The sequence below is a fragment of the Ziziphus jujuba genome, chromosome 5 (assembly GCF_031755915.1).
Source record: "Ziziphus jujuba cultivar Dongzao chromosome 5, ASM3175591v1".
In the NCBI taxonomy this organism is placed as follows: domain Eukaryota; kingdom Viridiplantae; phylum Streptophyta; class Magnoliopsida; order Rosales; family Rhamnaceae; genus Ziziphus; species Ziziphus jujuba.
Window position 1 is genome coordinate 31199367 of NC_083383.1, and position 27838 is coordinate 31227204.

Below are 27838 nucleotides of genomic sequence, written 5' to 3' on the forward strand. Positions count from 1 at the left end.
GCACACACGGTTGCTTCCTTCGGTGCCACCCTATACCACTCATCGAATGCCCTCTCCTTTGATGCATCAATATGTCGATTAAGATTAAATTTGACCTTCTTTTTACACGGGTCGGTGTAAGGAGAGATGACGTGATGTGACTGGTGGTAAACTCTACCAAATCGGCTTGTATCACCAACGTTATGCGTCCGATCTTCCACCTCAATCTCAGCTGATTGGTCATGATGTGGACTGTCAGCTGAAGCATCGATATCCCACCCGAAATGCAAAGGCCGATATGGCACCAAAGCCTAGGAATCCTCCACATAGGATCCTCTAGGTACGATAGGCTCAAATGGTGTAGTACAATCATCATCCTCCTTCCTATCATTGGAACCGTCTATGGGTGCATCAAATTCTTCGGCTTGCTCTCCAAATGACGGTGCCACAGGGGATGATGGTCGAACCAAAGATGACGGTGAATGGTTGTGCATATGATGTTCGGCCTACAAAACATAATGGTTATTTTGCAGTTCCCAAACTCTAACAACAAATAATTGCTGAATTACAATATATAATTTAATAATGCTGAAGCACTAAAGTAAAGTATACTAAGTTGTCTAAATGATACCTGATGCTTTTGTTGGTCAATAACAGAACTAAGCATCTTCTTTAACGCTGCCATCTCTTTATTTGATTCATCAAATTTTGACTCCAAGCAAGCAAGCAAGCTAATCAATATCAATATCCAAAACATAAGTCAACATATATTAGTACAACATATAAAATACAAATTTGAGTACAAGTAACAATTGCATACCCTGAAATTAGCATCTGGAGGGCCACTAGAATGGTCCTCAGCTTTGGATGCATCTTTAGCACCAACATCTTTAGCGCCGACATCTTTAGTGCCAACTATTGGTGCTACATGTGGAGGTGACGTGTAGCGAACTTCATGTATGTTAACTGCTATAGTTCGCCAGTAATCCATAGTCTTCTCCTCATCGGTAGCGTCTAATCTCCAGTGCATAACATACTACATGAAATGAAGAAAGGAAAAAAAAAAAAATTTGGAAACTGACTATGGTAATGTAACTTGAATGTAGTCGTACCATGTAGTCTAAAAAAAATTTGCCTTACATTGCTATTTGAGGTGAACCAATTATGGACAGCAAAATGGTTCGATTGCCTTGTAGTATGCCATCCAAGGATCCTCGGACAACGGGTTTCCCACCGGTCGGCAAATCGGTTACCAAAATCAGGGATTGCTTCAAACCCCCACAACTACAAAATATAAATTATAGGTTATTAAATATAATTTTTAAGTAAACACTACATGTATTAAATATATTACCGTACCTGAAACGCCAATGGAAAACCTTTTAGGTCATAATACTGTGATTTATTCTTTACTGCGCGTCCTCTATGCTGGAATGCATTGTGGTATGAGTTGATCATCTCCTTGTAGCTCAGAATGCCCCAAGGGTAGGAATTAAATACCTCGATATCAGTAACCAAATCAATGAATTTTCTATTTATTTGAACCTTCCGATCCATTCCGAGTACACCATGAACTAAGAAATATAGTAACGCAATTCTTATAGCATCCCAATCATCCACAAAAAGTGTACCCTTGAATAGTCGTTCCAGTTCGGGTGGTTTCAAGTCAGTCCTGTCATCTAGCAACCTCGTGCATAGCTCATTTCCTTTGAAAATTTGCATATCATACATCGAAGGGTACCTACAAAACTTTAAGCCATTAATGAGTGTGAATTCCCACTTCGTAAACCGCACTCCAGATCCTCCGAAGTTAAACTCCAGTACTTCTAGATTGTTGGACACAACTTGTCTGCAAAGCAGGTGATGCACTACCTGACCAGAGAACCGGAGGTTCTTCATGTCAAGTAAGTGTCCAAAACATGTTTGTCTATACTTTTCCAGCTGCTCACTTGTGAGGACACTTGTAATTACTTTGTTCGCTTCTATTGGATTCCCGAATGAATGTGCCCTAACTTTAAATATATTGACATCCTGCAAGATCCGTTCCTTTGGAGCATCGATGGACTGCAAAATGAATTACATAAATAGAACTGACATCAATGATTTAATCATACCCTATTTTTCCACCCTAACTTGATAATAATAATTTCCAACTAAATCTTAAGACATATGGGTTCACATTTTTGCACAAGTGGTAATTACCGATGTAACCATCGGTAACCAACCTACAATGAACTAAAAAAAATCCCGATGGCCATTCGGCAATTACCGATGGCCATCGGGTGAAGTTTTTCTTGAGTTTTCACATTCATGAATAAATACTGGCAGATGTCTTATCATTTACCGTACAAAACAACATAAATGAATATAAAACTTAATATATCAGATGGGGGAGAGGAAAGTGGAACGTGCCCTCGAAGTTTGGCACTTTCCGTCTTAGCTTTGGATTTCTGCCTAGTAGTTCGTCGACGCTTAGAGTCGGGTGCTGCTGTGCTACCACCACATCTCTTACTTTCCACCTTCTTAACTCCCTTCTTCGGTTGACGTCGCAAGTTCTTCTTTGGTGCCATTATAAAGTACAACCTATAAATGTACATTGATAACATTAATAAACTTTTATTTACCTTTAACAACATTGTCAACTATGTATACATTCATATATAAATATCTGCAATCCTCAATTTCATACGCTCTCTTCCTAAGGATATTGTGTATGCCATCTACAAAACATTTACTATATAGCAGTGTGTTTACTTCTAAATCTTTCTATCTTCTTCTTCTTTAATTTTTTTTCTTTTTTGGGGATAAAGTATTTGCGTGTTTGCTTCTAGCTAACCATGTACCTAAAATTTTATGCACCGATCTTCTCTCTCTCTCTCTCTCTCTATATATATATATATATATATATATATCTATACCTTTAGAAAGTACTAACTCTAGAATTCTCAACTTCAATTCTAATTAATCATAAAGTATTTTTCTCTTATCTCCAAGTACTGATTTTTAGTAATAAATTACCCTAGCAAAAAGGAAGAAGAAAAAACTTAAAAGAAAAAAGAAGGTCTGAAAAGCAACTAAGATTTCTAATGCAGCTATAGTCTAAAGTGGGGTTTTAATAGAGCAACCCACAATTGTGGCCAATTATGATGCTACATGCAGAAGCAGATAAAGTGAAATATTGAAATGACTGGAGAGGAAGTAGTCAATTCACCCAAATAGAAAAACAAGAAAGTGAAGTATAGAGGTGGAAGACTAGATAGAAGCGACGCAACAGACAGATTGTTATAAGCCAATTAAAAGCAGCCCTTAGATTGTATATATACATATCATATTCATGTTATATTTAATTATTTCTTACCATACAATATATGTCTAAAAAATGTGCATAAAAAGTTGTAGACTATAATCTGAACATATAGGTTAAGCTGGACTGCAACATGTCCACCACTTCTATATGAGTATGTCAACTAATGTAGCTACATCTCTTCCCCATACTGCTTGTGTTTAACCTGATTTGGTTATAAAAGCTCAGACCTACCGACACCTATATATGCTATACAAATCATTCACTTCATATTTATTTTATCTGTATACAAATCCAAAAAGAAATATAATTAGTTTCCTAAGGGTCAAGTACGTTTTTAAAAAAATTCTTCTTTTCAACCCACAAAAGCAGTTTTCTAGACAGAGTTTACGTATCATGCACTAGTGAGATAACACCTTTAGCTTAAGGATTTAAACTTCGATCAGGGTAAAAATCCTTATATCCCTAAGTTGTAACAAATACATATATATACATATATTATGTTTTTTTTTATTACAAACTAACATTATTATAAACTAACATTATTCTTCATCAAATTCATTGATTTCCCTGCCTTCATCCTTTATTTATTTTCCACGCTCAGGGATGTCGATGGAACCCAAAAAAAATTTTTTTTTTTATAAAAATTTAAAAAAATTAAAAATGACGTGTCGTCTGGGTGTCGTTCATCCCAAACGACATGTCGTTCAATCCATCTTCAACCTTTGTCCGGGTCGATCCGAACCCGCCTAAACCAGTCCCGATCCGATTCTTGACCGGGTTATTTCTTCCACCTCCGGCCACCGTTCAAGTCCAAATCGGTCCCATTTTTTTCCTCTCTTCATTTCCTACTAATACCCAATATCAATCTATCCTAAAACCTAGGTTATAATCACTTCTATAAAAAAACCTAAATCTTCAAAAATTCCACATTTTTAACCGGTTCTAAACACTAAACACAAATCACAAGTTTCAATGTCTCATTGTACTAAATTTGTAAGTATTTAACGGTAAGGCAACAAATAAACACAAAAAATAAAAATAAAAATGCACACGGGTCCATGGCAAGGCAACAAATAAACACAAAAACAAATCCACATCAGTCATGGCAAGGCTAAAAATCCACACAAAAACAAACCCACACCGGTCCCACAGCAACAAATAAACAAAAATATTCAACCAATTACCTCGGACAGTGCTGAGATGAGATGCACTTTTGTTTAGCTTTTCCACGGCAACTTTGGTTTTTTGTTTTTGTGTGTATTCGCGTAAGGACAACTTTGTTTAGAAAAAGTAGATTTTTGTTTTGCTTAAAATATAACAGGATATATAAGTATTTTTTTGTTTTTGTTTTAAGGTTACAATAGATATTGAGGGGTAGAAAAAAAAAGATATCAAATGAGGGGGCAAAAATCATTAACCTCGTCCCTATGAGCGTATTGGGCCAAATTCCCCAGAAATGGCCCAAAAATATAAACTTAAAAACAAATACTCCTTAACAAGCACACTATATCATATCAGCATTGTTTGCATCCATCAGATCCATCAGCCTTACATAATCCAATTCTTCTTTTTTATTATTTTATTTTTTTAATGCATGAACTCTACAGATAAAGCATGAGAGCCAAATGAGACGGCAACGCTGAATTTCTCTTTTTTGTTTGACATGCAAAAACATGCTGATTACTGCTCCAAACTGTCTGGTCAATTTTCTCCCTTGGAGTGTAACTCCATCTTTAGGTTCAATACCCAACCCAAAAGCTGGGCAGTGTTGGTATGCTGCTGAGAGAGCGAAGCAGAACTTTGATAGTATAAGAGATAAAATCACCTTCAGCTCCATCATGGTCGAGTGTTGGCCAGCACATATACGATTTCCAACTCCAAATGGTATATAAGCATGCTGAATTTTGGAAGTTCGAAGAACTCCATTATGAATCCTTTCGGGATTGAACTAGTGGGAATTAGGCCCACATATCTAGGGGTTTTGATACAATATTAAGATTGGAATCTGAATGTTCACTCCTTTTGGTACCAAAATGTTTTTGAGCTTCATATCCTCCAGAGCTTCTCTTACTACATAAACTGCTGGTGGGTAAAGCCTAGCGTCTCTTGAATAACCATGGTAAGCTGTGAAGATTCCAAAACAGCCTCATCATCACTTTGGATAGTACATATGAAGACATATAAACTTTATAAAATCCAAAGAATTTGGATGTCACGAATAGAACATACTATTTTTATGCTTTGCAGCATATCAGCATTTGGAACTCCATCTCTGTAGATTTCAAGCACCTCAGCATGGACACGAGCTTGCCATTTTGGATTGCAGCTAATAGCATCAAACTCCATGATGCTGCAATGGCAACGGTCTCATGGCCAGCAAAGTATATGTTCTTGCAGTTATCTACTATGAACCTATCCCGAGTCATTCCTAAAGACAAGCTATTGATATCAATGTAATGACTGGCACTATCCACTATCATTTGTAAAAGGTCCTTTTCATAAGAAGCCTCAGCACGACGTTTCACCACTGCTAATATCGTTGATTTTATCCCTTTCTCTAATCTCCAAATCTCTCTATTGCTCTCGATTGGCATGTATCTATATGATTTTATATACTTATGTATGTCAGCATATATAAAGTATGTCTAGTTCATTCAAATGTTGTGACCAAATATACCATGAAGCAAAGGACTAAATTACAATAGGATTGGAGGAATAAATGTCACACATAAACTCCATCCAAGATGTTTTGAAATTTGTTGTAAAAGGATTTTGAGTAGTACCTTCATCCAGGAAGCCCAATGGTTTGGTTGGACATGACCTTCCGAAGGTGTCTGATTTTCAACAAAATTTATTTGTCTCCCTTGTGAAAAATTGCTACCAAAACAGGATCTTGAGATAACATCTACAGACAAACTTCTCAAATCTTGGTTAACATTAATGTCTGCAATTTCTCCCTCACTTCTGATTCTAGTCTCCCAAGATTCTAGTAATGATGTTGTAGAGTCAACCATTAGGTTCACCATGCTCGTCAACAAAAATTTAACTAAATTAAATGCAAAAAAAAAAAAAAAACACAATCTTCATCCATTGACAAATTCACAAAACTAAGCAGTGTGAGATTTACCTTAAACTTCAAGGTATAATTCAGGTGCAATTATTAATTCAGTAGCAATTATCAATTATCTTTCTTTGATGAGCCCAAATGGATCCACCAGTAGCTAAAATACCCCGGCCAAATAGCGGTCTATGATCCTTGGATAGATAAGAAGACTTACCTAAGAAGGCTTGTCTTTAGCAATTCAAGTTATAGCTTTTCCATTCATATATGTAAACTTTTTTTTGGGCTACAGCTGTTAAAGAGATTGGATTGCACTGGGGTATTGAAAATGGGCTTCATGAGCTTGAGAAATCAAATGTCCACAATCAAAGCTTATTTGTTGATGCAGTAAGAGAAGCAGGACAACAATAATCAAATCAAAGTTTAGCTTCAAGAACTTCAAAATGTTATGTTTGTCGCTGATAACCAGGTGGACAAGTTCCACACTGAAGCTTTGCCGTGTTAAGTTACTCTGTGAATAAAATAAGCAAGCTGTTGTAGAATTCTGGAACTAATTCCAATAAGAGAAACACTAAATAAGAACACACAAATTTACCGAGGTTCGATCAAAAATAGACCTAAGTCCTCGTTGCTCAGGCGTTGAGCTTTTGCACTATGAATGTAATGTTTACAAGCTGTTACAAAGTCTCTAATGGAGGATTCACACAAGAATTCCCAAAACCAAAACCCAAGATCCCAATACACCCATTCATTCTTCGATCTCCACAGAGATCTCTCTCAAACTCACGTTGAGAACACAAAGAAAACAAGAAAGAATGGCTCTCAAAACTCAAGGATTCTATCGCACAAAGCTATAAACAGGTCTGCAACTCTCTTTTTTCACTATCTGTTTTTTCTATCTGCTATATTAAGAAGAAGACCAAAATACACACACACACACACACACACACACATATCTATATATATGTATATCCAAAACAAGAGAACGGTGCGTTCAGCTTATTTCTTCAATAGCTTCAACGTGGCAATCATCGTGTGGTGTGAGATGACCTTTCTGCCTTTCATTCCGATGTGGCAGCAAAGTGATGGTGTTTTGGTTGATGTATAAACGCTGTAAAATTCTTCTTCTTTCTCCTCTATTCAGCAGCCTGTAATCACAGATATAAGAGCTTTGATTTGAGGATTATTATCTCACACAAGCAGATAAACTTGCTTTTCGGCTGAAAATGAATCAAAAAATAAAAGAATTCAGGGAGGCTTTAGGTGAGGTTAGGACAAACAGAACATTTTTAATTAGAGGAGTGTTTTGAAGAGACATGGTTTGTCTTTACTACAGCCAGGGAGACCCGTTCCATTTGTGTGTGAAGATGAAGTTATTGGAACAGAAGATGGTAGGATGGAAATCTTTATATTCTTATTGGATGATGATGAAACTGAAGAAAGCAATATCATTGTCATTACCATATATATAGTTGGTATTGGAGGATCAGGTAAAACAGCACTAGCCAAATGTTGCTAAGGTAATCCATAACTTTCTACCATATTACTTAAAAAGTGTTTAGACGAAGACAAATCTTGGTCTTTGTTTTAAAAAACTGGCGTTTGAACTGGCCTTAGGTATGGATATATTAGAAAAGTGCAATGGTGGTCCTCTGGCATATAGACAATAGCAAATATATTATATTTCGGCAATTCAAAAAATGAGTTGTTGAATTTGAAGGATGATGAACTTTCTGCAATACCTCAGGAAGAAGCTAATGAAGATATAATGTGATAACTTTGAACCTTTCCAATAACTTTTTGACCAAATTCGGATCATTTAATTTTGTATTTTATCCTCATATACTTATCACTATATTAAATAATTATCTTTTATTTAAATACCTAATACTTCTAATACCTACATAATCTTGCATCATACTATTATATGTATGATTCTTCAATAGCTTAGGTAGCTTGCAACTGCTATAAAACTCTTTTTGTATAAGCTCTTTTTAGCTTGTATGAAATATGTCGTGATTTCCATGCATGGCCTCAAAAAAAGAACAAAAACAAAAGCAAAAAAGAAGGATAAGAAGTTGGAGTGCATCTATTTGATGTAAATTACTATTCAAGTTATGTAACAGTATATGCTTCCTTTTGTCCAGAACCGCAGGAGACCAAGTTTGGTTTCTCTAGTCTGCTTTCTCTTTTTCTTACTGCCAATGTTTAAGGCAATGCCATTTATGGTCCAACAAATAAAAATAAAATAAAAGAGAAGGTAACTTGTTTCTAATTGTAAGTGAATTTAGATTGTGACAAAAGTGCAAGGGTAGTGTCATGTATGTATCCATTATTAAGTTGCTTATGCATGTTAAGTACAACCAAACTGTGTAGTATCATGTATGTATCCATGTCATTTACACTATATATATGCTTCCTTTCTTGAAAGAAATTGTTCTTCATATTCCTTCTTATGAGAATTTCTACATGGTAGTGTTGACTATCCATCGCTGACAGCAGTCATAGAATAAGCAAATTGGTAGTAATTTTGCATTTATTGGTATCAATGCGCATATTCTCTGCTCTTGAATCTCCTACAAGTACAAGTTTAGGATTTGAAGTTTTATATGGTTAGTTCACCTTCTCAGATATGTATAATTATTATTATTAACATACTTTCATGTGTCAGATTGTATCGTGTAAAATCGTGGTCATATATATATGACTTTTTTAAAAAAAAGAAAAAACAAAAACAGTTAATCATAATGTAGAAATGATTACTTATAGTAAACAATTTTTTCATGTTCTGAAGAAGAGCATCTTTTAGTAGTTCAGAATGAGTTCTCAACTTTGGAAGAATAGGTGTCTTGTTATAAAAGTGGATTGTTTTCATAAAATATTTATATTTATATTTGAAAACTTTTTTATTTTTAAATGAAGTAGTAATGTAAAAAACTATAGTCCATTACAACTTCAAGAATTTGTTTTATATGCAAAGTTGATATTTTAACTTGGTAATCTTCAATTCTCTGTTTCCCTCTTTGGAAATTGGAAGCATTTGTTTATATATTCTAATTACTGTATGACTGATATTTGATTGTGACCTATGCAATCCGATGTAAACAAGAGAAAACACATCAATAGAAACACCAAAATGAGAGAAAGCAAAAAGCAACAAAATCAAACTCTACTCATTTTTTCAATGAGAAATTGGCACAAGTATATATTAGTACCTTTGTATTATCTCTTTTCTCTTCTTCATGATAATTACTTTTTTTTTCCCTTCATAATCAAATTAATATATACATTTGCGAAGGGAATAAATTTCTTTCTTTTTTCCTACACTACTCAGCTATTGCTTCTATACTTGCCTCAATTATAATATTAGTACCTCTGTTTTTGGAATGTATATTGAAAATAGAGGATTTGAATTTAGAATTATCTAATACAGTGCTTCTATATTAGTACCTCTGTTTTTAAATGTACATTACTTCCTTCTCCTATTCATGGTAGTATCTATATATATACATATATATATATATATATATATATTCATAACCGAATCAATATAATAATATATACACATAATTAAAAAATAAAATAGAAGGAAAATGAACTTCCATTTTCTGGAGGGAATAAATTTCTTACTTCCTAGATCACTCAAGTGCTTCGATACTTTCCTTAATACTTTATCATATGCCAAATGCGATTGAATTTCCCTACTCAAGGCAAGAATCTACAGCATTTGTTAGTGAGCTATCTCTCCAAAACGCAAGGAATTAACATATAATATTGCTTTTAGAGCAAAGAACCTTGTAACTCAAGTAACTAGTACTTTTCAAATATTGAAGAAACGAATAAATTCTTTTGAAAGCAAGCTAGATGAATGGATTCTAATACTTAATTATAAATATTAGCAAGCGCAGGCTCTTCTTCTCACATATACACCAGCTTACAATCTCCCTATTATCGGCTTTTCTTCTCACATATAAGTTATAAGTGTTCCTGTTGAGTTCTAGTTTTCTTTTTCAATGGCTGAAAATATTCTCTTCAATATTGCTGAAGGAATTGTTGTGGAGTTGGGTTCTTTCCTTCGCGGTGAGATTGGATTGCTTTGGGGTGCCTAAAATGATCTTCGGATGCTTGAGAGAACAATGTCTGCAATCAAAACTGTACTTCTTGATGCAGAGGAGAAGCAGGCACACAATAATCGAGTTAGAGACTGGCTCCAGAAACTTGAAGGTGTTGTGTACGATGCTGATGATTTGGTGGATGATTTTCACACTGAAGCTCTGCGGCGTAGAGTGATGCCTGGCAATAAATTGAGTAAGAAGGTATGCATTTTCTTCTCAAGCTCAAATCAACTTGCTTTTCGTCTAAAGATTGGTCATAAGATAAAAGAAATTAGAGAAGCTCTAGATGAGATTAGAGATGAAAACACCTTTCAATTAGTGGAGCATGTTGAAGAGACAAAATTAGTCTCAGCTAAAGCAGCAAGAGAGACTCACTCTTTTGTACGCAAAGAAGAAGTAGTTGGGAGGGAAAATGAAAAAAAGGAAATCTTGAAACTTTTGTTGCATGATGATGCAATGAAAGAGAATGTCTCCACCATTACCATTGTTGGTATTGGTAGATTAGGAAAAACAACACTTGCTCAACTTGTTTTTAAAGATGCCATGGTCCAAAAGCATTTTGACCTAAGATTGTGGACGTATGTCTGAGAAGTCTTTGACTTGAGACTAATTGTTGGCAATATTATTAAATTTGCCACCCACCTAGACCAAAATCTTACAATGGATCAGTTGCAAAAATTGCTTAGGAAAGACATAGATGGAAAGAGATACTTTCTTGTGTTAGACGATGTTTGGAATGAGGATCCTACAAAATGGCTTGAGTTAAAAATCTTGTTAGAGGGTGGTGCAAGAGGTAGCAGAGTGTTAGTAACTACCCGCAGTGAGAAGGTTGCTATGATAACCCACTCATTTGATGGTCAACCAATTCACTTAAGTGGCTTGGAGAAAGCTATGTCGTGGTCTTTATTGGTGAAAATGGCATTTAGGCAACAACAAGATTTGGAAAACCCAGAGATTGTGGATTTAGGAATGGCAATTTTAGAAAAATGCAAGGGACTTCCTCTTGCCATAAAGACCATAGGAAGTATACTATACTTCAAAAATCCTAGGACTGAGTGGTTGTTGTTTAAGGATGATGAACTTGCAAGAATAGCTCATCAAGGAGATGGTATTTTAGCAACACTTAGGATAAGTTACAATCATCTTCCTTCTTATTTGAAACATTGCTTCGCTTATTGTAGTTTGTTTCCAAAAGGTCATCAGTTTGATGTGCAAATGTTGATAAATTTATGGATGGCACAAGGTTTTATTATGGATATTTTCTGGATCTACTTTGGAGGTCCTTTTTTAGGAAGCAGAGGAAGATGAATGGGGTAGTATCTGTTGAAAAGGTGGTAGTCTTGCCACCTTGTGCAAACCAAAATCCACCCAAGTTTGCACCCTTTTTCTTTCTTCAAAAGAAATATTTTGTTGAATGACCTAATGCAATATTTATGTCTATGTTTTATGTTCCTTTTAATGTCTTTTGAATGCCTAAGTTTTATTGTATTTAGCTTAGGAATTGTCTCTTTGTTGGATATTGATTTTATTTTGTAAAATGGCTATGTGCTAGAAACAGTGTTTCCAGCACCATAGGTCTATTGTTGGGGCTGGCGTTCTCTAAGCTTTTAGAATGAGTTTATGATTTTTGGATATATTGTAGTAGACATGTAAATGAAAATATATAAAAAAGAATGACTCAAAAAGGCCTTGGAAAACCCAAGATATACAGGTTGCAAGTTGGCATAACTGCTGAGATTTCCAGCAATTATGGCCCATAGGTTTGAGATGAATTGGAGGCCTTACCCAATTCTTTTGGACATAGTCTTCTCCAAATTTCATCCTTGATATTTTAACATACCACATGCCAAAATTCAAGCAATTTGGATGAAGATATCTCAGTCTTCCATCTGGTCAAAGTAGTGATACAGGATTAGGTGGAGACAATTTTTTGAAATTCAAAATCTCACCAACTCTTGTCATGATTATGCACTCACATGTGAAGCTGGTGGTTGAACGGTCATGTATCATAATTTTAAGTGGGAAATGTGTAAATTTTGAATTTTAAAGACTTTCATTTGGTCCCACACACACCTCATATGTATGAGACAAGTTTTGTATCCATATATGCAACAAATGAATGAAAAGCAGTGTGCTGTTTAGTTTTGTATGGCCTACTCTAACATCTTCTCTTCTTCTTCATCTTCTTCTTCTTCATTCAAAACAAAAACCCTAACAATCCTAAATATCAACATACCAAAAACAAACACAAAAATCACCCAAACATCAAACCAAAAACCGGATTAAAGGTTGTGCACAAGACTAACATCTTGTGTACAACACTCTTGGCCAAGTGAACCCAAAACCACACCAAACTCCAACAGTATCTGCAGCTGCAAAATGCATGATCTCATGCATGATCTTGTAATTTCAGTGGCTGGTACTACTAGTATCTTACTAGATAAAGATCTTATAGATTTTGGTGAAAATCTTATCCATGTATCTTTTCATTCATCATTAGACTAGAGAATATATTTGAAAGGTATTTCATCGCTGCTTAAACATAATTATAAGTTGCGGACATTATCTGGTGTTCCTCAATCTAATGTAGCAATGATGAATTGTAAGGAATTTTATTCCAAATTTAAGTCATTACGGGCATTGGGTTTGAACAATTTTTCAAGAATGGAGAAGCTACCAAAAAATTTAGGTGAATTAAAACATTTGAGATATCTTAATCTCTCATTTTTTTCGTGAAATCCAAGAGCTGCCTAATTCTATCACCAAACTGCAGAATTTACAGACATTGAATCTTGATGGGTGCAAGAAGTTATCAAGTTTGCCAAGAGATATGCATAAAATGGTCAGCTTGAGGCATCTTGTGTTGAATGGTTGTGATAGTTTGAGTCATATGCCCAGTAGACTTGGAGAATTGACTTGCCTTCAAACATTAGATAGGTTTGTTGTGGCTAAACAGTGGAGGGGGTAGAGGAGAAAGAATATGAGTATTGGTGAGGTTGGAGAACTACGCAACCTTAATAGTTTGAGAGGAGTGTTAAGTATTGAAGATTTGAGACCTGATATTGAAGAATCAGAGAATCCAAATTTACAACAGAAGCAACATCTACGGAGGTTAGTTTTGGAGTTTGATATTTTTGAGGGAGAATATGAGAAGTCGTTAGAGTTGTTGCAGCCACATGCTAATTTAAAATCATTGGAAATTGGATTTTACATGGAAGTGGGATTTGCAAGTGTTAGAGTTTGGGCCCATGTATATGTGAAGGATTTGGGCCTCAAAAGGTTTTGGGCTTTTGTTTGTTTCTATTTTGGAAAAACATTATTTTTGAATAAAATAAAAAGATTTTTGAATGTGGCAAGTTGAGAGTTTGAAGGCTTTACAACTCTTTGTTGTTTAGAGTTGGTTACTTACACGTTCTTTGATAATGTTTCTACAGTTTTTACAGAAAATAACGAAAAAAAAAGGGTTTTTTTTTTTTTTGGAGTTGAACGAGAGAGAACAAAAAAAAAAAACAGTGGTAAAGGGAAGGTATTCAGATAGTTCGAAGAGAAAAGCTTCAGAGGTGCTGAATTTGAAAGCTTTTGTAGCCCTTATATCCTGGCAGATGTTCGCTACAAAACTTCTGCACCGGTGGTCGTAAAACGTCTTAAGGACACTGTGGTATCACACAGGGCTCGGTCAACCTTTTTAGAAAGCAGATCAATTTCAAGGACCTACAAGTTCTATAATGTTTTAATTATTTTGTATTTAATTTTATTTATTTTGTATTAAATTGTCCATATGTATTTACATATATTCACATATTATGTTTGTAACAATCTTAAGACGTTTTACAAATTTTATATATGTAAATATAATATGGAAATTTAAGTTGTTTATTATGTTATTGATTGCTATGTATATATTGCATTTTTATGTATATATATATTGATTATATATTTCCATGTGTGTTTCACTGTTGAAACAAAAGAAAGAAAAGAAAAAAAAAATTTATGGGTAATTATTAATTTTTATGTTTTTAATCAAAAATTATATCCAAAATCAAATTGCCCATAAATTTCTAAACCTTTTGGTCTATTTTTGGCCATTTTTTGGCCACTGGAAGAGTGAAAAAAAGAAGAAAAATTGATTCTGGTTCGTATGACCCGTTTACCAGAGAAACCGAGTCAAAACGACCCGGTTGAAGGTTATGTTGAAGAAGAAAGGAAATTAGGGTTTGGGCTGTATCTCAAAGACTGGGCCGTTTTTTTTTTTTAAATTTTTTTGGGTCAGGCCCAGTTCCAAAGCCCAGACCAGGTTAGAACAGGCTACTGTTCAACCCAGGATCCAGGCCCAATTGAGATCAAGGCCTAAGAGAAACGACCCAATGGCAAATGGGCTAGCCACGTGTAGCAAGGAGAGAGCACCACGTGCCCGACCTGCCACATCAGCATAGTGACACGTGGCATGAACAGTACCAGTAAATAGTATCGATGAATAGTGACTATAAATAGTATTTTTGGGTGTATACAGTAATTTTTGTGGTGTATTCAGAAACCCTAAAAATAACTTTTTTTGTGTTTTCCTTATGGAAATTGTTTATAATTAGTTTGTTAATATAGAAAATAACAACTAATTGATTTCTGTTGTGTGATGATACAGAAATGGCAAGTGGAGACAACAGGACTGTGCCCACTCAGACTTTTGGAATTCAGATGCCTCCTTCTGCTAGTCATGCAGAAAAACCTGAGAAGTTTAATGGAGCAAACTTCAAAAGGTGGTAGCAGAAGATGCTATTTTACTTGACCACCCTGGGACTTGCGCGGTACTTGACGGAAGATGCGTCACCCAGTAATGAAGAGAGTGATAAGGAGACTCTCATGGCGTTGGATGCATGGAATAATTCTGATTACTTATGTCAAAATTATGTCCTGAATGGCCTGTCTGATGCCCTGTATGGTGTATACTGTGGCACGAAATCAGCTAAGGAGCTGTGGGAAACACTGGACCGGAAGTACAAGATCGAGAATGCGGGTTCAGGAAAGTTTATTACAGGCCGATTCTTGGACTACATGATGGTGGATGCGAAGCCAATAATGAATTAAGTACATGAGTTGCAAGTGCTGATTCAGGAAATGCTTGTTGAAGGGATGATAATGAATGAAGCATTACAAGTGGCTAGTATGATTGAGAAGCTACCTCCGAGTTGGAGTGACTTCAGGAATTATCTGAAGCACAAGAGAAAGGAGATGGATATAAAGGCTCTTATTAGCAAGTTTCGCATAGAAGATGACAACAGGAAGTCTGATAAGAGAACTTCGAAGGCTGTGTTGAAGGCTAATGTTGTGAAACATGGTCAGGGCTCCAAGAATAAGAAGCAAATTGGAAAAGCTTCTAAGCTGGGGCCAAAAGGAGGAATCTCCAAGAAGGCCAAATTTCAAGGTAGGTGCTTCAATTGTGACAAGATGGGTCATAGAGCTACCGAATGTAGGCTGCCAAAGAGAAAGAGGAACTAGGCATAGGTGATGGGGGACATCACTAAAGAGGTTGACGATATTGACCTAAGTGCTGTGATATCTGAGGTGAAATTGGTGGGATCTAATCCTAGAAAGTGGTGGATAGATACTGGTGCGACCCGCCACGTGTGTTCGGATAGGAGTATGTTCACTTCCTTCGAACCAAAAAAGAATGGGGAGAAGCTGTTTATGGGTAACTCCGCTACCTCAGAAATCCAAGGTGAGGGCAAAGTAATCCTGAAGATGACATCGGGGAAAGAGCTGATTTTGAATAATGTACTATATGTTCCAGACATTCGTAAGAATCTGGTATCTGGATCGCTGCTGAGCAAACATGGTTTTCGCTTAGTGTTTGAGTCAGATGAGGTTATTTTGTCCAAATTTGGAATGTTTGTAGGAAAGGGCTATGTAGTCAATGGTTTATATAAACTGAATGTAATGACTGTAAAGCCTAAAGAAATGAATAAAGCTAGTAGTTCTTTTGTTTACTTGCTTGAGTCTTCCATTTTGTGGCATGGTAGACTAGGACATGTTAATTTTAATTCTCTGCGGAGATTAATTAACTTAAATCATATTCCCACATTTGAAATTAATTCTAATCATAAGTGTGAAACTTGTGTGGAAGCAAAATTAACGAGGCCATCATATCAAACAATTGATAGAAATAACGAACCTTTGGATTTAATGCATAGTGATATATGTGATTTAAAATTCGTACCGACTAGAGGTGGTAATAAGTATTTTATCACCTTTATTGATGGTAACATGAAATATTGCTATGTATACTTACTTAAAAGCAAGGATGAGGCTATAGAGAAATTTATTCTCTATAAAATGGAAGTTGAGAATCAACTTGACAGGAAAGTTAAAGTGATCAGAAGTGATCGTGGTGGAGAGTATGTAACTCCTTTCGGAGAGTATTGTGCTTAACATGGCATAATACATGAAGTTACTCCACCATATTCGCCACAATCAAATGGTATGGCTAAATGGAAAAATAGAACCTTGAAAGAAATGATGAATGCAATGTTGATAAGTTCTGGAGTACCTCAGAACTTGTGGGGGGAAGCCATTTTGTCGGTAAATGACCTTTTAAATAAGGTGCCCCGGAAAGATAAGGTAAAGACACCTTATGAGGTATGGAAGGGAAGACAATCCTCCTACAAATATTTACAAGTGTGGGGGTGTCTAGCTAAAGTAGTAGCACCTACACCTAAAAAGGTGAAGATAGGTCCCAAAACTATTGATCGCATCTTCATAGGATATGCACAGAATAGTAGTGCATATCGGTTTCTCATGTATAGGTCAGAAATTTCTTATATACGCAAGAACACAATAATGGAATAGAGAAATGCATCATTTTTCGAACACATTTTTCCATATAAAGTGGAAGAAGGACCGAGTACGTCTAAACGAACTTATTATACTATTTATGATAATAATCATGATAGTGATCAAGAACAAGAAACTAAAGTTGAGCTTAGACGTAGCAAGAGAGTAAGAACTTAAAATTCCTACGGTCCGGATTTTCTTACTTATATGCTAGAAAGTGAACCTCAAAGCTTCCAAGAGGCTATAAATTCTCCTGAAGGGAATTTATGGAAAGAAGCGGTCAAAAGTGAAATTGATTCCATCCTGCAAAATCACACTTGGGAGTTGGTAGATCTTCCTCCAGGTTGTAAACCTTTGGGTTACAAATGGATTTTTAAAAGGAAGATGAAAGCAAATGGAACAATAGATAAATACAAGGCAAGGCTTGTAATTAAGGGATACAAGCAAAAAGAAAGCCTTGATTATTTTGACACTTATTCTCCAATAACGAGGATAAATTCCATAAGGATAGTACTGGCAATCGCAGCATTGCAGGATCTTGCAGTATATCAAATGGATGTGAAAATAGTTTTTCTTAATGGAGATCTAGAGGAAGAGATCTACATGGAGCAATCTGAGGGTTTCAGTGCTCCAGGATAAGAAAAGAAAGTCTGTAGATTGGTAAAGTCCTTATATGGACTTAAACAAGCTCCAAAGCAATGGCATCAAAAATTTGATAATGCCATACTAAAAGATGGGTTCAAAATAAATGACAAGTGTATCTATGTAAAAGATATAGAGAATGGATATGTCATTCTATGTTTATATGTAGATGACATACTCATAGTAGGTAGTGACAACAATATGGTCCGAACTACAAAAGCCATGTTAAATTCTAAATTTGACATGAAAGATATGGGGCTTGCAGATGTCATTTTAGGTATGAAAATCACGAGAACTTCGAATGGAATTATTCTTAGTCAAACTCATTATGTAGATAAAATACTGGCTAAGTTTAGTAATGATGATACTAGTATAGCCAGAACACCCATAGATATGAGTTTACACTTATCCAAAAATAAAGGAGAAGGTGTATCTCAAGTGGAATATACTAGGGTGATTGGAAGTCTGATGTACTTGATGAGTTGTACCAGACCAGACTTAGCCTACGCAATAAGTAGACTAAGTAGATACACGAGTAATTCAAATGAAGATCATTGGAAAGGGATCGTTAGGGTACTAAGATATCTACGATACACTCATGAATACGGAATGCACTATACAAAATATCCTGCTGTATTAGAAGGATACAGTGATGCAAATTGGATATCAGATATAAAGGATTCAAAATCCACTAATGGCTATGTGTTCACATTAGCTGTGACATGGAAGTCCTAAACAAAAACTGTGATAGCTCGATCCACTATGGAATCCGAGTTTATTGCTTTGGATAAATGTGGTGAAGAGGCAGAATGGCTACGCCAATTTTTAAAGGGCATTCCGAGGTGACCTAAACCTATGCCAGCAATAAGTCTACATTGTGATAGTCAATCTGCGATTGGCAGGGCACAGAATATTATGTATAATAGAAAGTCTAGACACATTCGTCGTAGACACAATTCCATTAGACAATTAATCTCAACTAGAATTTTCTCAATAGACTATGTGAAGTCAAAAGATAATATTGCGAATCCGCTAACCAAAAGGTTAAATAGAGAACTAGTTGAGAAGTCATCAGGGGGAATGGGATTGAAGCCCGTGAATAAAGTCAATACGATAGAAACCCAACCTAGTTAACTGGAGATCCCAAGATCTAGGTTCAATGGAACAACTCAAATTGTAAAGACTAGTATGGATCATTGTAGGGGGTTAATCCTCTGCCCATTCCTATAATGAAACAATGATAGAAAGAGGTTAAGCATAAAAGTATGCTTTTAATGATTCCTATAAGTGTGTGTTTAGTAATCTATGCATAGGTATGCTGATTACATAAAAAATAGGAGTCACCTATGTGAGAGAGAAGAGTGGCCGCTGCAAAAGAGAATTATTTAGGGCACAATTTTTTAGAAACTCTCGCAGAACCAGGGAGGTGTTTAGGGCCAAAATGAACACAACCGTGAGAACTGAAGTGTACCAGGAAGGAATCATGTGTAGGCTATGTTGTCATTTTCACAAAAGACGAAATGATTCAAAGATATCGCTTCTACCATAAGTCAGTAAAGAAAATATAGTCTCACAAGGGAAGGTTCAAAGAGTAACATCTATCTATCCTATGCAGGTTCTGACTGTAGAGCTTTACCACCAAAATCATGGTTGTTTTAGAAGTCAAATCATTCATGTGGGGGATTGTTAGAGTTTGGGCTCATGTATATGTGAACGATTTGGGTCTCAAAAGGTTTTGGCCTTTTGTTTGTTTCTGTTTTGGAGAAACATTATTTTTGAATAAAATAAAAAGTTTTTGAACGTGGAAAGTTGAGAGTTTGAAGGCTTTACAACTCTTTGTTGTTTAGAGTTGGTTACTTACACGTTCTTTGATAACGTTTCTACAGTTTTTACAGAAAATAAAGAAAAAAAAAGAGTTTTTTTTTTTTTGGAGTTGAACGAGAGAGAACAAAAAAAAAAGAAAACAGTGGTAAAGGGAAGGTACTCAGATAGTTTGAAGAGAAATGTTTTAGAGATGCTGAATCTGAAAGCTTTTGCAGCCGTTGTATCCTGGAAGACGTTCGTTACAAAACTCCTGCATCGGTGGCAGTAAAACATCTTAAGGATACTGTGGTATCACACATACTTCGGTTAACTTTTTTAGAAAGCAGATCAATTTCAAAAATCTACAGATTCTATAATATTTTAATTATTTTATATTTAATTTTATTTATTTTATATTAAATTTTCTACATGTATTTACATATATTCACATATTATGTTTGCAACAGCAAGTTGGGTTGAGTCCCTTGTTAATCTTGTTGAATTAGAATTATATGGATGCACTGAATGTCTGTATCTCCCACCTTTGCATGTATTACCTTGTTTGCAGACACTTACTCTTAAATGGCTGTATTCCCTAGAGTATATTGATGTTGATCAAAATGCTACTACTACTAGTAGTAGTTCAAGTTGTAACATGTCGTTCTTTCCTTCCCTGAAGAATCTTGAGATTCGGGAGTGTCCAAAACTAACTTCCATGCCATTATTTCCATATCTTGAATGGTTATCCCCAGAACAGACCAGCTCTAAGCCATTACTACAGATGATGACGATGACGATGGCACAAAAGGAAGCTAGTTCTAGTTCTAGTTCTAGTGCATCTTCATCATCATCATTCCAACCTCTCTCCAAATTGGTGGATATGCAGATTCAATCCATTGACGACGTACAATCTCTGCTACAACAAGGTATGGCCTACCTCTCATCTTTTCACCCCAATCTCTTTATATGAAAAATGGGGTGCCCAATTTCTATTTCTAATTCGAATTCATTCCCTGAAGCTGCTGTTATGGGCAACCTCTCATCTCTTCAAACTCTTGATATTCGGAAGTGCCGCAGTTTGACATCATTGCCAGAAGCCATGGGCAACCTCTCATCTCTTCGATCTCTTAAGACTTGGGAGTGCCCCAATTTGACATCGTTGCCAGCAGCTTTGGGCAACCTCTCATCTCTTAGATCTCTTAATAGCCAGAAGTGCGCCAATTTGACATCGTTGCCAGAAGCTATGGGCAACCTCTCATCTCTTGGATATATTGAGAATCGAAATTGTCCCAACTTGACATCGTTGCCAGAAGCTGTGGGCAACCTCTCATCTCTTGTATATCTTGAGATTTGAGAGTGCCCCAATTTGACATCGTTGCCAGAAGCTATGGGCAACCTCTTATCTCTTAGATATCTTGAGATTAGAAAGTGCACCAATTTGACATCGTTGCCACAAGCTATGGGCAAACTCTCATCTTATATTGAGATTCGGGAGTGCCCCAATTTGATATACATCGGGTGACGACTGGCCCAAGATTGCCCACATTCCAAATTTAGTCATCCACTGAAAGCTCTGCTATTTGGTATTTTCTACAGGTATATTCCATATATTCGTCTATCTATCTATTTCTTAACTTCTTCCAACTGCTTTCAAGGTGTTATATATTATCTATCTTATGATATTAATTATCTACTGCTTTCTTAATTTCTTACTTCGCACTGCTTTAAGGAGTTTGTTCATTACCAGTTTCCCAATCTTGCAACAAAGATATACTGTTTCTTACTTCCACTGAAACTCGGATGCATGCTACGAAATTTCTTCCACTGAAATTTCTTATTGCACCTTCGGTCATATTTCCATCTCTTAGTTTCTTAATTTCTTTCTACATAGATCTTAAGCTTATCCTATAATTATGACGACGATGATGCCTTATTTCTCGCTTATTATTTCCTTATAATGGTGCAGCCACATTCACTATCTATACAGCTTCTTTTTTCACTCCTGGTGCAAACTAGAATGGAATTACGTTAAATGTAAATCCCACTAGTAAGTTTGATCGTTTTACATGCTTTCAAATTAGTTTTAAAACCATGTTATTCGAAAATAAATTCTGCTATTCACATATTATAATTGTCACAAATAACATATAACACAGGATCATCTCAACCTCCCCTGTTTGCCCATTTCTTAAGGCAATGCCTATTTGGTCAAATGCTCCACTTTTTGCTGTTTATGTGCTCTGCGTCATAAAATAAATGGTCTCTAGCTTGTATTTAGTTTATGCTCTCAAATTTCCCATTAATCAAAGCTATTTTTTAATTTTTCCTTAATGCCAGGTTTACAGATTGTGTTGCTTGTACAGAATCAATTATCAATCCATCCCAAATAGCACTCATGGAATAAGCAATGGTTTGTAGTAATTTGTAGTTTCTTTCAATAATAATTGCTGTCTTTTGTATATTTTTTACTTAGTTTTTTTATTTTTTTTATTTTATCTTTTTTATGATTATTATTATTATTATTATTTTTAATTTGTCACGGTCCCAACTTTTGGGCAGGTTAGGTCTGCAACACTCCAAAGAGATTGGATTACCTGGAAACTTGAAATGTGAAGCCATATCTGCAATGAAAGCCTTGCTTGTTGTTGATGCAGAGTAGTGGAGAAGCAGACACAAAAACATCAAGTTAGCAATTGGCTTGAGAAGCTTCAGGGTGTCTTATATGATGAATACAACGTCAAAGCAGGTAAGCATTTTCTTCTCAAGCTCAAATCAATTTTCTTATACGATAAAGATGGGTCATAACTCATCACATAAAGGATATCAGAGAGACACTATATGAGATTACGGGCAATAGAAGCTTTCACTAGGTTGAAGAGACAACGTATTACCATTTTATCAAGCCATTAAGGAAATCAAATATTTGAATTTGTTATGAATAAACTGAATTAAAACTCTTTTTAACAGTATTACATATGGCTATCCTTAAGGCGTGTGCACACACACACACACGCACACATATTTTCTGTTGCAAAAGTTTGCGTTGAGTTTCTTGAGGCCATGCCTTTTTAGTCAAATAGGCAGCTTGTCCGCTAGGCTAATTATTAATGGTGAATTTATTTTCTTTCTGTTTTCTTCCCCGTAATTTAAAAATAAAAAGAGAGAGAGAGAGAGAGAGAAGAAAAAGAAGTAAGAATGCAATGAACCATGAAATATGTATTAGTAATCATTGGCATCTTGGATTGCATGGTTGCAGCTATCTATTTGTTGGAAATTAGAACGATGACCATTCTGGTTTTAACATTGTTTGTGATAGTACAAATTGTTGTCTGAGCGTTGGAAGTTGGCATAGAACATTTTCTCTGTTCAAACAGAGAACAATGTAACATGACTGAAAAGTAGGTTATAAAGGTTAATAGAAATGATTAACCAGGGTGTATAATTTTGAGTTCACAGTTTTATTATCTCTGAAATCCCATTATAACACTTTAATGAGCTACATGATGCATTTACACTAGTACATAGTTAATCATGCTTTCCTTTGAGGCCGTTTGGTCGCTTTGGACTGTTATACAAGATGTTTTCCTTATTTCATGATGCAAATATTCATCATTGATAATATTATATATATATATATATATACGGTCAAGATATGACTAACCTGTATTTCTGAATTATGATATTGGATTGGATTAAAGTTTGGAGCTGGACTAGCTGCTGATAACGGTGCTGTTGGGTTTACCTTTAGCTTGATGATTGTGGTAAGCCTGCAAGCATTCTGACTTCTACCTCTGGTGGTAAGTTCTTGAATTACGTAAATGAATAAAAGATAGGAGGTGACGTACCTGAAGTTTTGGCATCTCATCAGGCACTTAAACCAATCTAATCTGCTGGTATCAAGCTTTGACGGAAAGTTTTACATGCTTGCAGAAGGACAGATTTTAAGCATTTACTAAGATGTGTTACTTCCTCGACTCTTGGCTGGTCTAGAGAAATATCAAACAGCAGGCCTATCTTTCCTTATTCTTTTCATATCAAGTTAAGAAAATCATTTCCTTTTGCTTTCAATATTCCAAAATTTATTGTTTTCAAAAAGTACATATATACTTTTTACTTTTCTTTTTTTTTTTTTTTTTCCTTTGGTATTTTAAAATCTTTGAGCTTTTGTTGTTGGATTGACAACTTGAAGATTGAAATATACCTTATCACAAGATCCCTTCCTGGAATTTTAATTGTGTTCTCTCTTTTATACAAAAATGTCTTTTTTTACAGGTAATTTATATACATAAATCTTTTTTGGAAACTAAATCAATGTCTATATCTTACACTTACTTTGATCTCCATTTTTACAGGTTTTACTCATTTACTTTTCTATTCTTTTTTGGATTCCATTATATCATCATTAAGTTGTCGATCTCCATTCCTGTATTGGCTTCAAAGTTTAAAGGTAGTGCATACTCCCAATGTGATCATAAATTTGTTAGTGCTTTGCAGCATGTTGGCTTCACTGTTTCCGTTACTAAAGTACATGTTGTCTCTCTGTGTGTTTGTGGATTCCCTTATATTTCTCTGTTTATGCAAGTAAAAGTGCTGCGAATTCTTTCTTTAAGTACTGGCAGACTTGAACTTGACTGAAGTTAACTTGAAGTACACTCATCTAACAACGTCTTTCAACCAAAAGGGGAATAACAGAACCTTAACCGAAGCCATGCATTTTGAAGCTGAGTCAGCAAGATTGTTTTTTAACAGTTAGAGGCTTATAAAAGTGGGCTTAACAGCATAAAAAGATACACTGCAACAGAAGCTTTCAGTCTCAATCAGTGTCACCATTGTTCTTTTTTCCCTCGTAACCTCTTCTTCTTTGTTTTCCTTTCTCTTGGTATTGTTTAGCAACATTTCAAGTGAGTGTTTTGTGAAAGAGAGAGGGTGGGGGATTTTGGGCTGGTTTAAGGGTATAGAGAAATCTGTACCAAGAGAAAGAATGCTGTATCAAGCCTTGTCTATGATGCTAAGAATTTCTTGGATTGAGTTCACCAAAGATGCAGGTCTATTCTGAACTGAACGTCGTAAATTTGTGTGTTGATTCTTTCTTTAGTATTGAATTTTCAATGAATTGGTGAAGACTCAGGTTCTAAAGCTCAATCCAGCTCATCGTCTGAAAAACGCTGCAGCTTTAGCTCTGCTCACTCCATCAGCTTCAGCAGGAATATGTTTTCTTCCTTATCTTCATATCAAGTTGAGAAACTCATTTCCTTTTACTATGGAATACTCCAAAAGTTCTTGTTTTTGAAAGTACATATATAGTTTTGTTATTATTATTATTTTTTTCCTGTGGTATTGTATATAAAATCTTTGAGCTTTCTGTTGCTAGATTGACAACTTGGAGAAGGAAATATACCTGATCACAAGCAAATGTACCCGGAATTGTGTTTGTGTTTTCTCTTTTATGCAAAGATGTCTTGTTTCTACAGGTAATTTATATGTATAAATCTCTACTGGAAATTTAATCCCTCTAAATAAATCAGTTTTTCATCTTGTGCTCTTACTTTGATCTCCATTATTACAGGTTTCACTGAGTTAATTGTCTACTCTTTCTTGGATTCCATTTTATTGTCATTCAGTGGCCAATCTCAATTTGTTGATTGGCTTTGCATTTTGAAGGTATTGCCTGCTCCCAATGCGATCATAAATTTGTTAGTGCTTGTGTGGCACTGCAATTCCATTATATAGTATAGGTTATGTGTTTTTGTGTGTGTGTGTGTGTGTGCGCTTGTGTATGTGTGTGTCTGTGATCCCTTATATTTGTCTGTCTATACGATTATAAATGCTGTGAATTCTTTTTGTATGTCTTAACTGCCAGCCTTGAACTTAATGGTTACATTAATTGAATTTCAAAATAATTTATTGAATTACATTTTTAACAATTAAGATCTTATTTATAACACTTGCATGGTGTTCAAGAGTTGATAACTTTTGCTTTCACCCTTTCTTTACAATATTAATTTATAGATCCTTTGGAAAAAAAAAAAAAAAAAAAAAAAAAGCATATAGAAACTGTCTGGAGATCAGTATAGCTCTGTAATTAAATATCAAATACTTATACTGTCATGACTTTCTCTTTTTATGGGCAGATTTTTGATAATTTTATTTAGTTAGTAGTTTCACAACGAAACAGGTTTTCTATGTGGGAGTTACAGTCATTATTACATGTTGATTTGTTGATGAAGTCTCAGGCTCAAAGCTCAAACCAGCTCATCATCTGCAAAGCCCTGCAGCTCAGCTCACTCCATCAGTTTCAAACTCAGTAGCTTCCATCTAATCAAACTTGACAACTTTAGTCTTCTGACATACTAGCTAGCTTCCAGTTGGCAGTTCTTAATTTAGAAAATGTTACATATTCATTGTAGTCTAGACAGATATAGTACTTGTCTCTACAAATATCAAACTCAAACTCAATACTCAATGAATTGACGACTGAGTTTTTTTTCTTGGCCAAAATTTCTATGACTCTGTGTGTGTCTGTTTTATTAAATTGAAACTTTCACATACTTCGTGTGAGTTAAAACATTTGAGATACCTAATTAAGGTTGATGGTTCATGAATGAGCTCAATGGAACTGGCAACCAGGCAAGCATTCTGATTACTGCTGCCTCCGGCAGAGTGGATCAGATCGTTATACAGTTCAACTGGCAAAGCTTGGGACTGTATATCTATAACTGCTTCTTTAATCAAATAATAAGATTATTCAATAACTACAGTGACATTCTAAATAAATATCCCACGAGGGAGAATCATCAATCTTCTTTCGTGTTTGACTGCATCTTTCTGTACATACGCTTAGAATTGCCATTTCATGTAAGGTTTTGAACCATGACCAAACAGAATCAATAACTAGAAAAGATGGAAAACAACAAATAACAAGAAAGAGAGAGAGAATAGAGAGAAATTTTAGATGTTTAATAACTTCAAATATTGGCTAACAGAACATGTCCTCTTTCTCTGTGAATCCTTTCACTTGAAAAATTTATATACTGGTTAGTAGGGACAAAGAAAACTGTTGTAAATATTAACTTGAGTTGCAAGTGAACATGAGTTTTCATCAAAGCTCGTAGCTTCTTAATGCAATATATATAAGTAGATGTATATATCCATCACAAACTGGTTGTTGAACAAAGATCCAACATTTTGGTCATTGGTTTTGGCTGTAAATAAGGGGCAATAGCATATGATTTCTGGTGCCATAAAGATAATTATGGGAAACTGGAAAGACCGCTTATGTGTGTCATTTGAAAATCTCATCTAAACTTGTAAAATGTGGCTGAAGATATTCATTGGTTGAACTGAAAACAATGTGGCAGGAGTAGGTTATCAAGGTTGGACTGAGCTGGTGATAGAGCTATAGATATGCTACTCCAGAAACTTGATTTATTTGATATCTTGATATAACACCATTGTCTTCTTGTATATTCTCTTGTTGTTGAAGTCTCTTTCTCTTGGTATTCTAGGAATATTTCTGGGAGAGCTTTTTTCTGAGGAAAAGAGATGTTGTACAAGGGGATTTGCGGTGGTTTATGGGTTTAATAAAATCTGTAAAAACCAGAGAAAGAGTTGTGCTGTATGAACTGAGTTGTATAGTACAAGCTGCCAGAACTTATTGGATGGAATTCACCAAAGATGTATATTCATTTCTTGAATCGAACCTCATAAAAATCTTTTGTGTTAATTGTTTTTTCCCTTTTTTTTTTCTTTTTTTTTTTTTTTGGGGGGAATAGTTTAGTGTTGTGATTGAATTCCTACTGATTGAATGGTAAATAAGGGTAAATTGGTTGAATTTCTAAATACCAACCAATTAGGGCTCCTAAATTGGTAATGGATTGCATAAGCATTTACTTCTTTAAGATTTAAGATCTTATTATAACACTTGAATGGTACTCGAAAGTTAGTTTATTTCTGCCTCTTACTTTGTTTTTGCTCTTTCTAAAATACTAGGAAAATGTCTAGAGATCTTTGTTGTACAATATCAAATACTTGTACTGTCTTGACTTTCAATTAAAAAGATTGGTGAACATGTTTTATTTTGAGCAAATTTTCAGAATGATACTCACA

At 35.2% G+C, this 27838-nt stretch overlaps 1 protein-coding gene and 1 pseudogene across 24 annotated transcripts; one reads left to right on the forward strand and one right to left on the reverse strand.

Moving 5' to 3' along the window:
- Positions 1 to 4865: 4865 nt before the first annotated feature.
- Positions 4866 to 7799, reverse strand: LOC112489593 (cytochrome P450 714C2-like; annotated as a pseudogene).
- Positions 7800 to 20191: 12392 nt separating this feature from the next.
- LOC107403768 (uncharacterized) lies at positions 20192 to 27519 on the forward strand. 24 transcript variants are annotated; one of them, XR_007241756.2, is made up of 11 exons: positions 20194 to 20658; positions 20752 to 21328; positions 22070 to 22142; positions 22292 to 22478; positions 23431 to 23770; positions 24085 to 24179; positions 24315 to 24777; positions 24855 to 24967; positions 25104 to 25203; positions 25299 to 25393; positions 25908 to 27209. XR_007241756.2 is itself a non-coding variant. In XM_048476513.2 (5 exons), the coding sequence occupies exons 1-5, from the start codon at positions 24714 to 24716 to the stop codon at positions 27502 to 27504; spliced, it is 639 nt and encodes a 212-aa protein (XP_048332470.2). In that variant the 5' UTR covers positions 24521 to 24713; the 3' UTR covers positions 27505 to 27519. The 24 variants fall into 24 exon arrangements, 1 of the variants encoding a protein (XP_048332470.2); XR_007241755.2 differs by having other exon boundaries at positions 24343 to 24777; XR_007241763.2 differs by having other exon boundaries at positions 20195 to 20658; positions 23431 to 23493; positions 23663 to 23770; positions 24085 to 24777; positions 25908 to 27208.
- The last annotated feature ends 319 nt before the right edge of the window (positions 27520 to 27838 follow it).

Excerpts from the sequence above, each read along its gene's own strand:
- LOC107403768 (XM_048476513.2), top strand. The coding sequence starts at position 24,714 with ATGCTGTATCAAGCCTTGTCTATGATGCTAAGAATTTCTTGGATTGAG. Across the intron at positions 24,968-25,103 it reads CTTCCTTATCTTCATATCAA|ATTGACAACTTGGAGAAGGA; the intron begins GTTGAGAAACTC and ends TTCTGTTGCTAG. Across the intron at positions 25,204-25,298 it reads AAGATGTCTTGTTTCTACAG|GTTTCACTGAGTTAATTGTC; the intron begins GTAATTTATATG and ends CCATTATTACAG.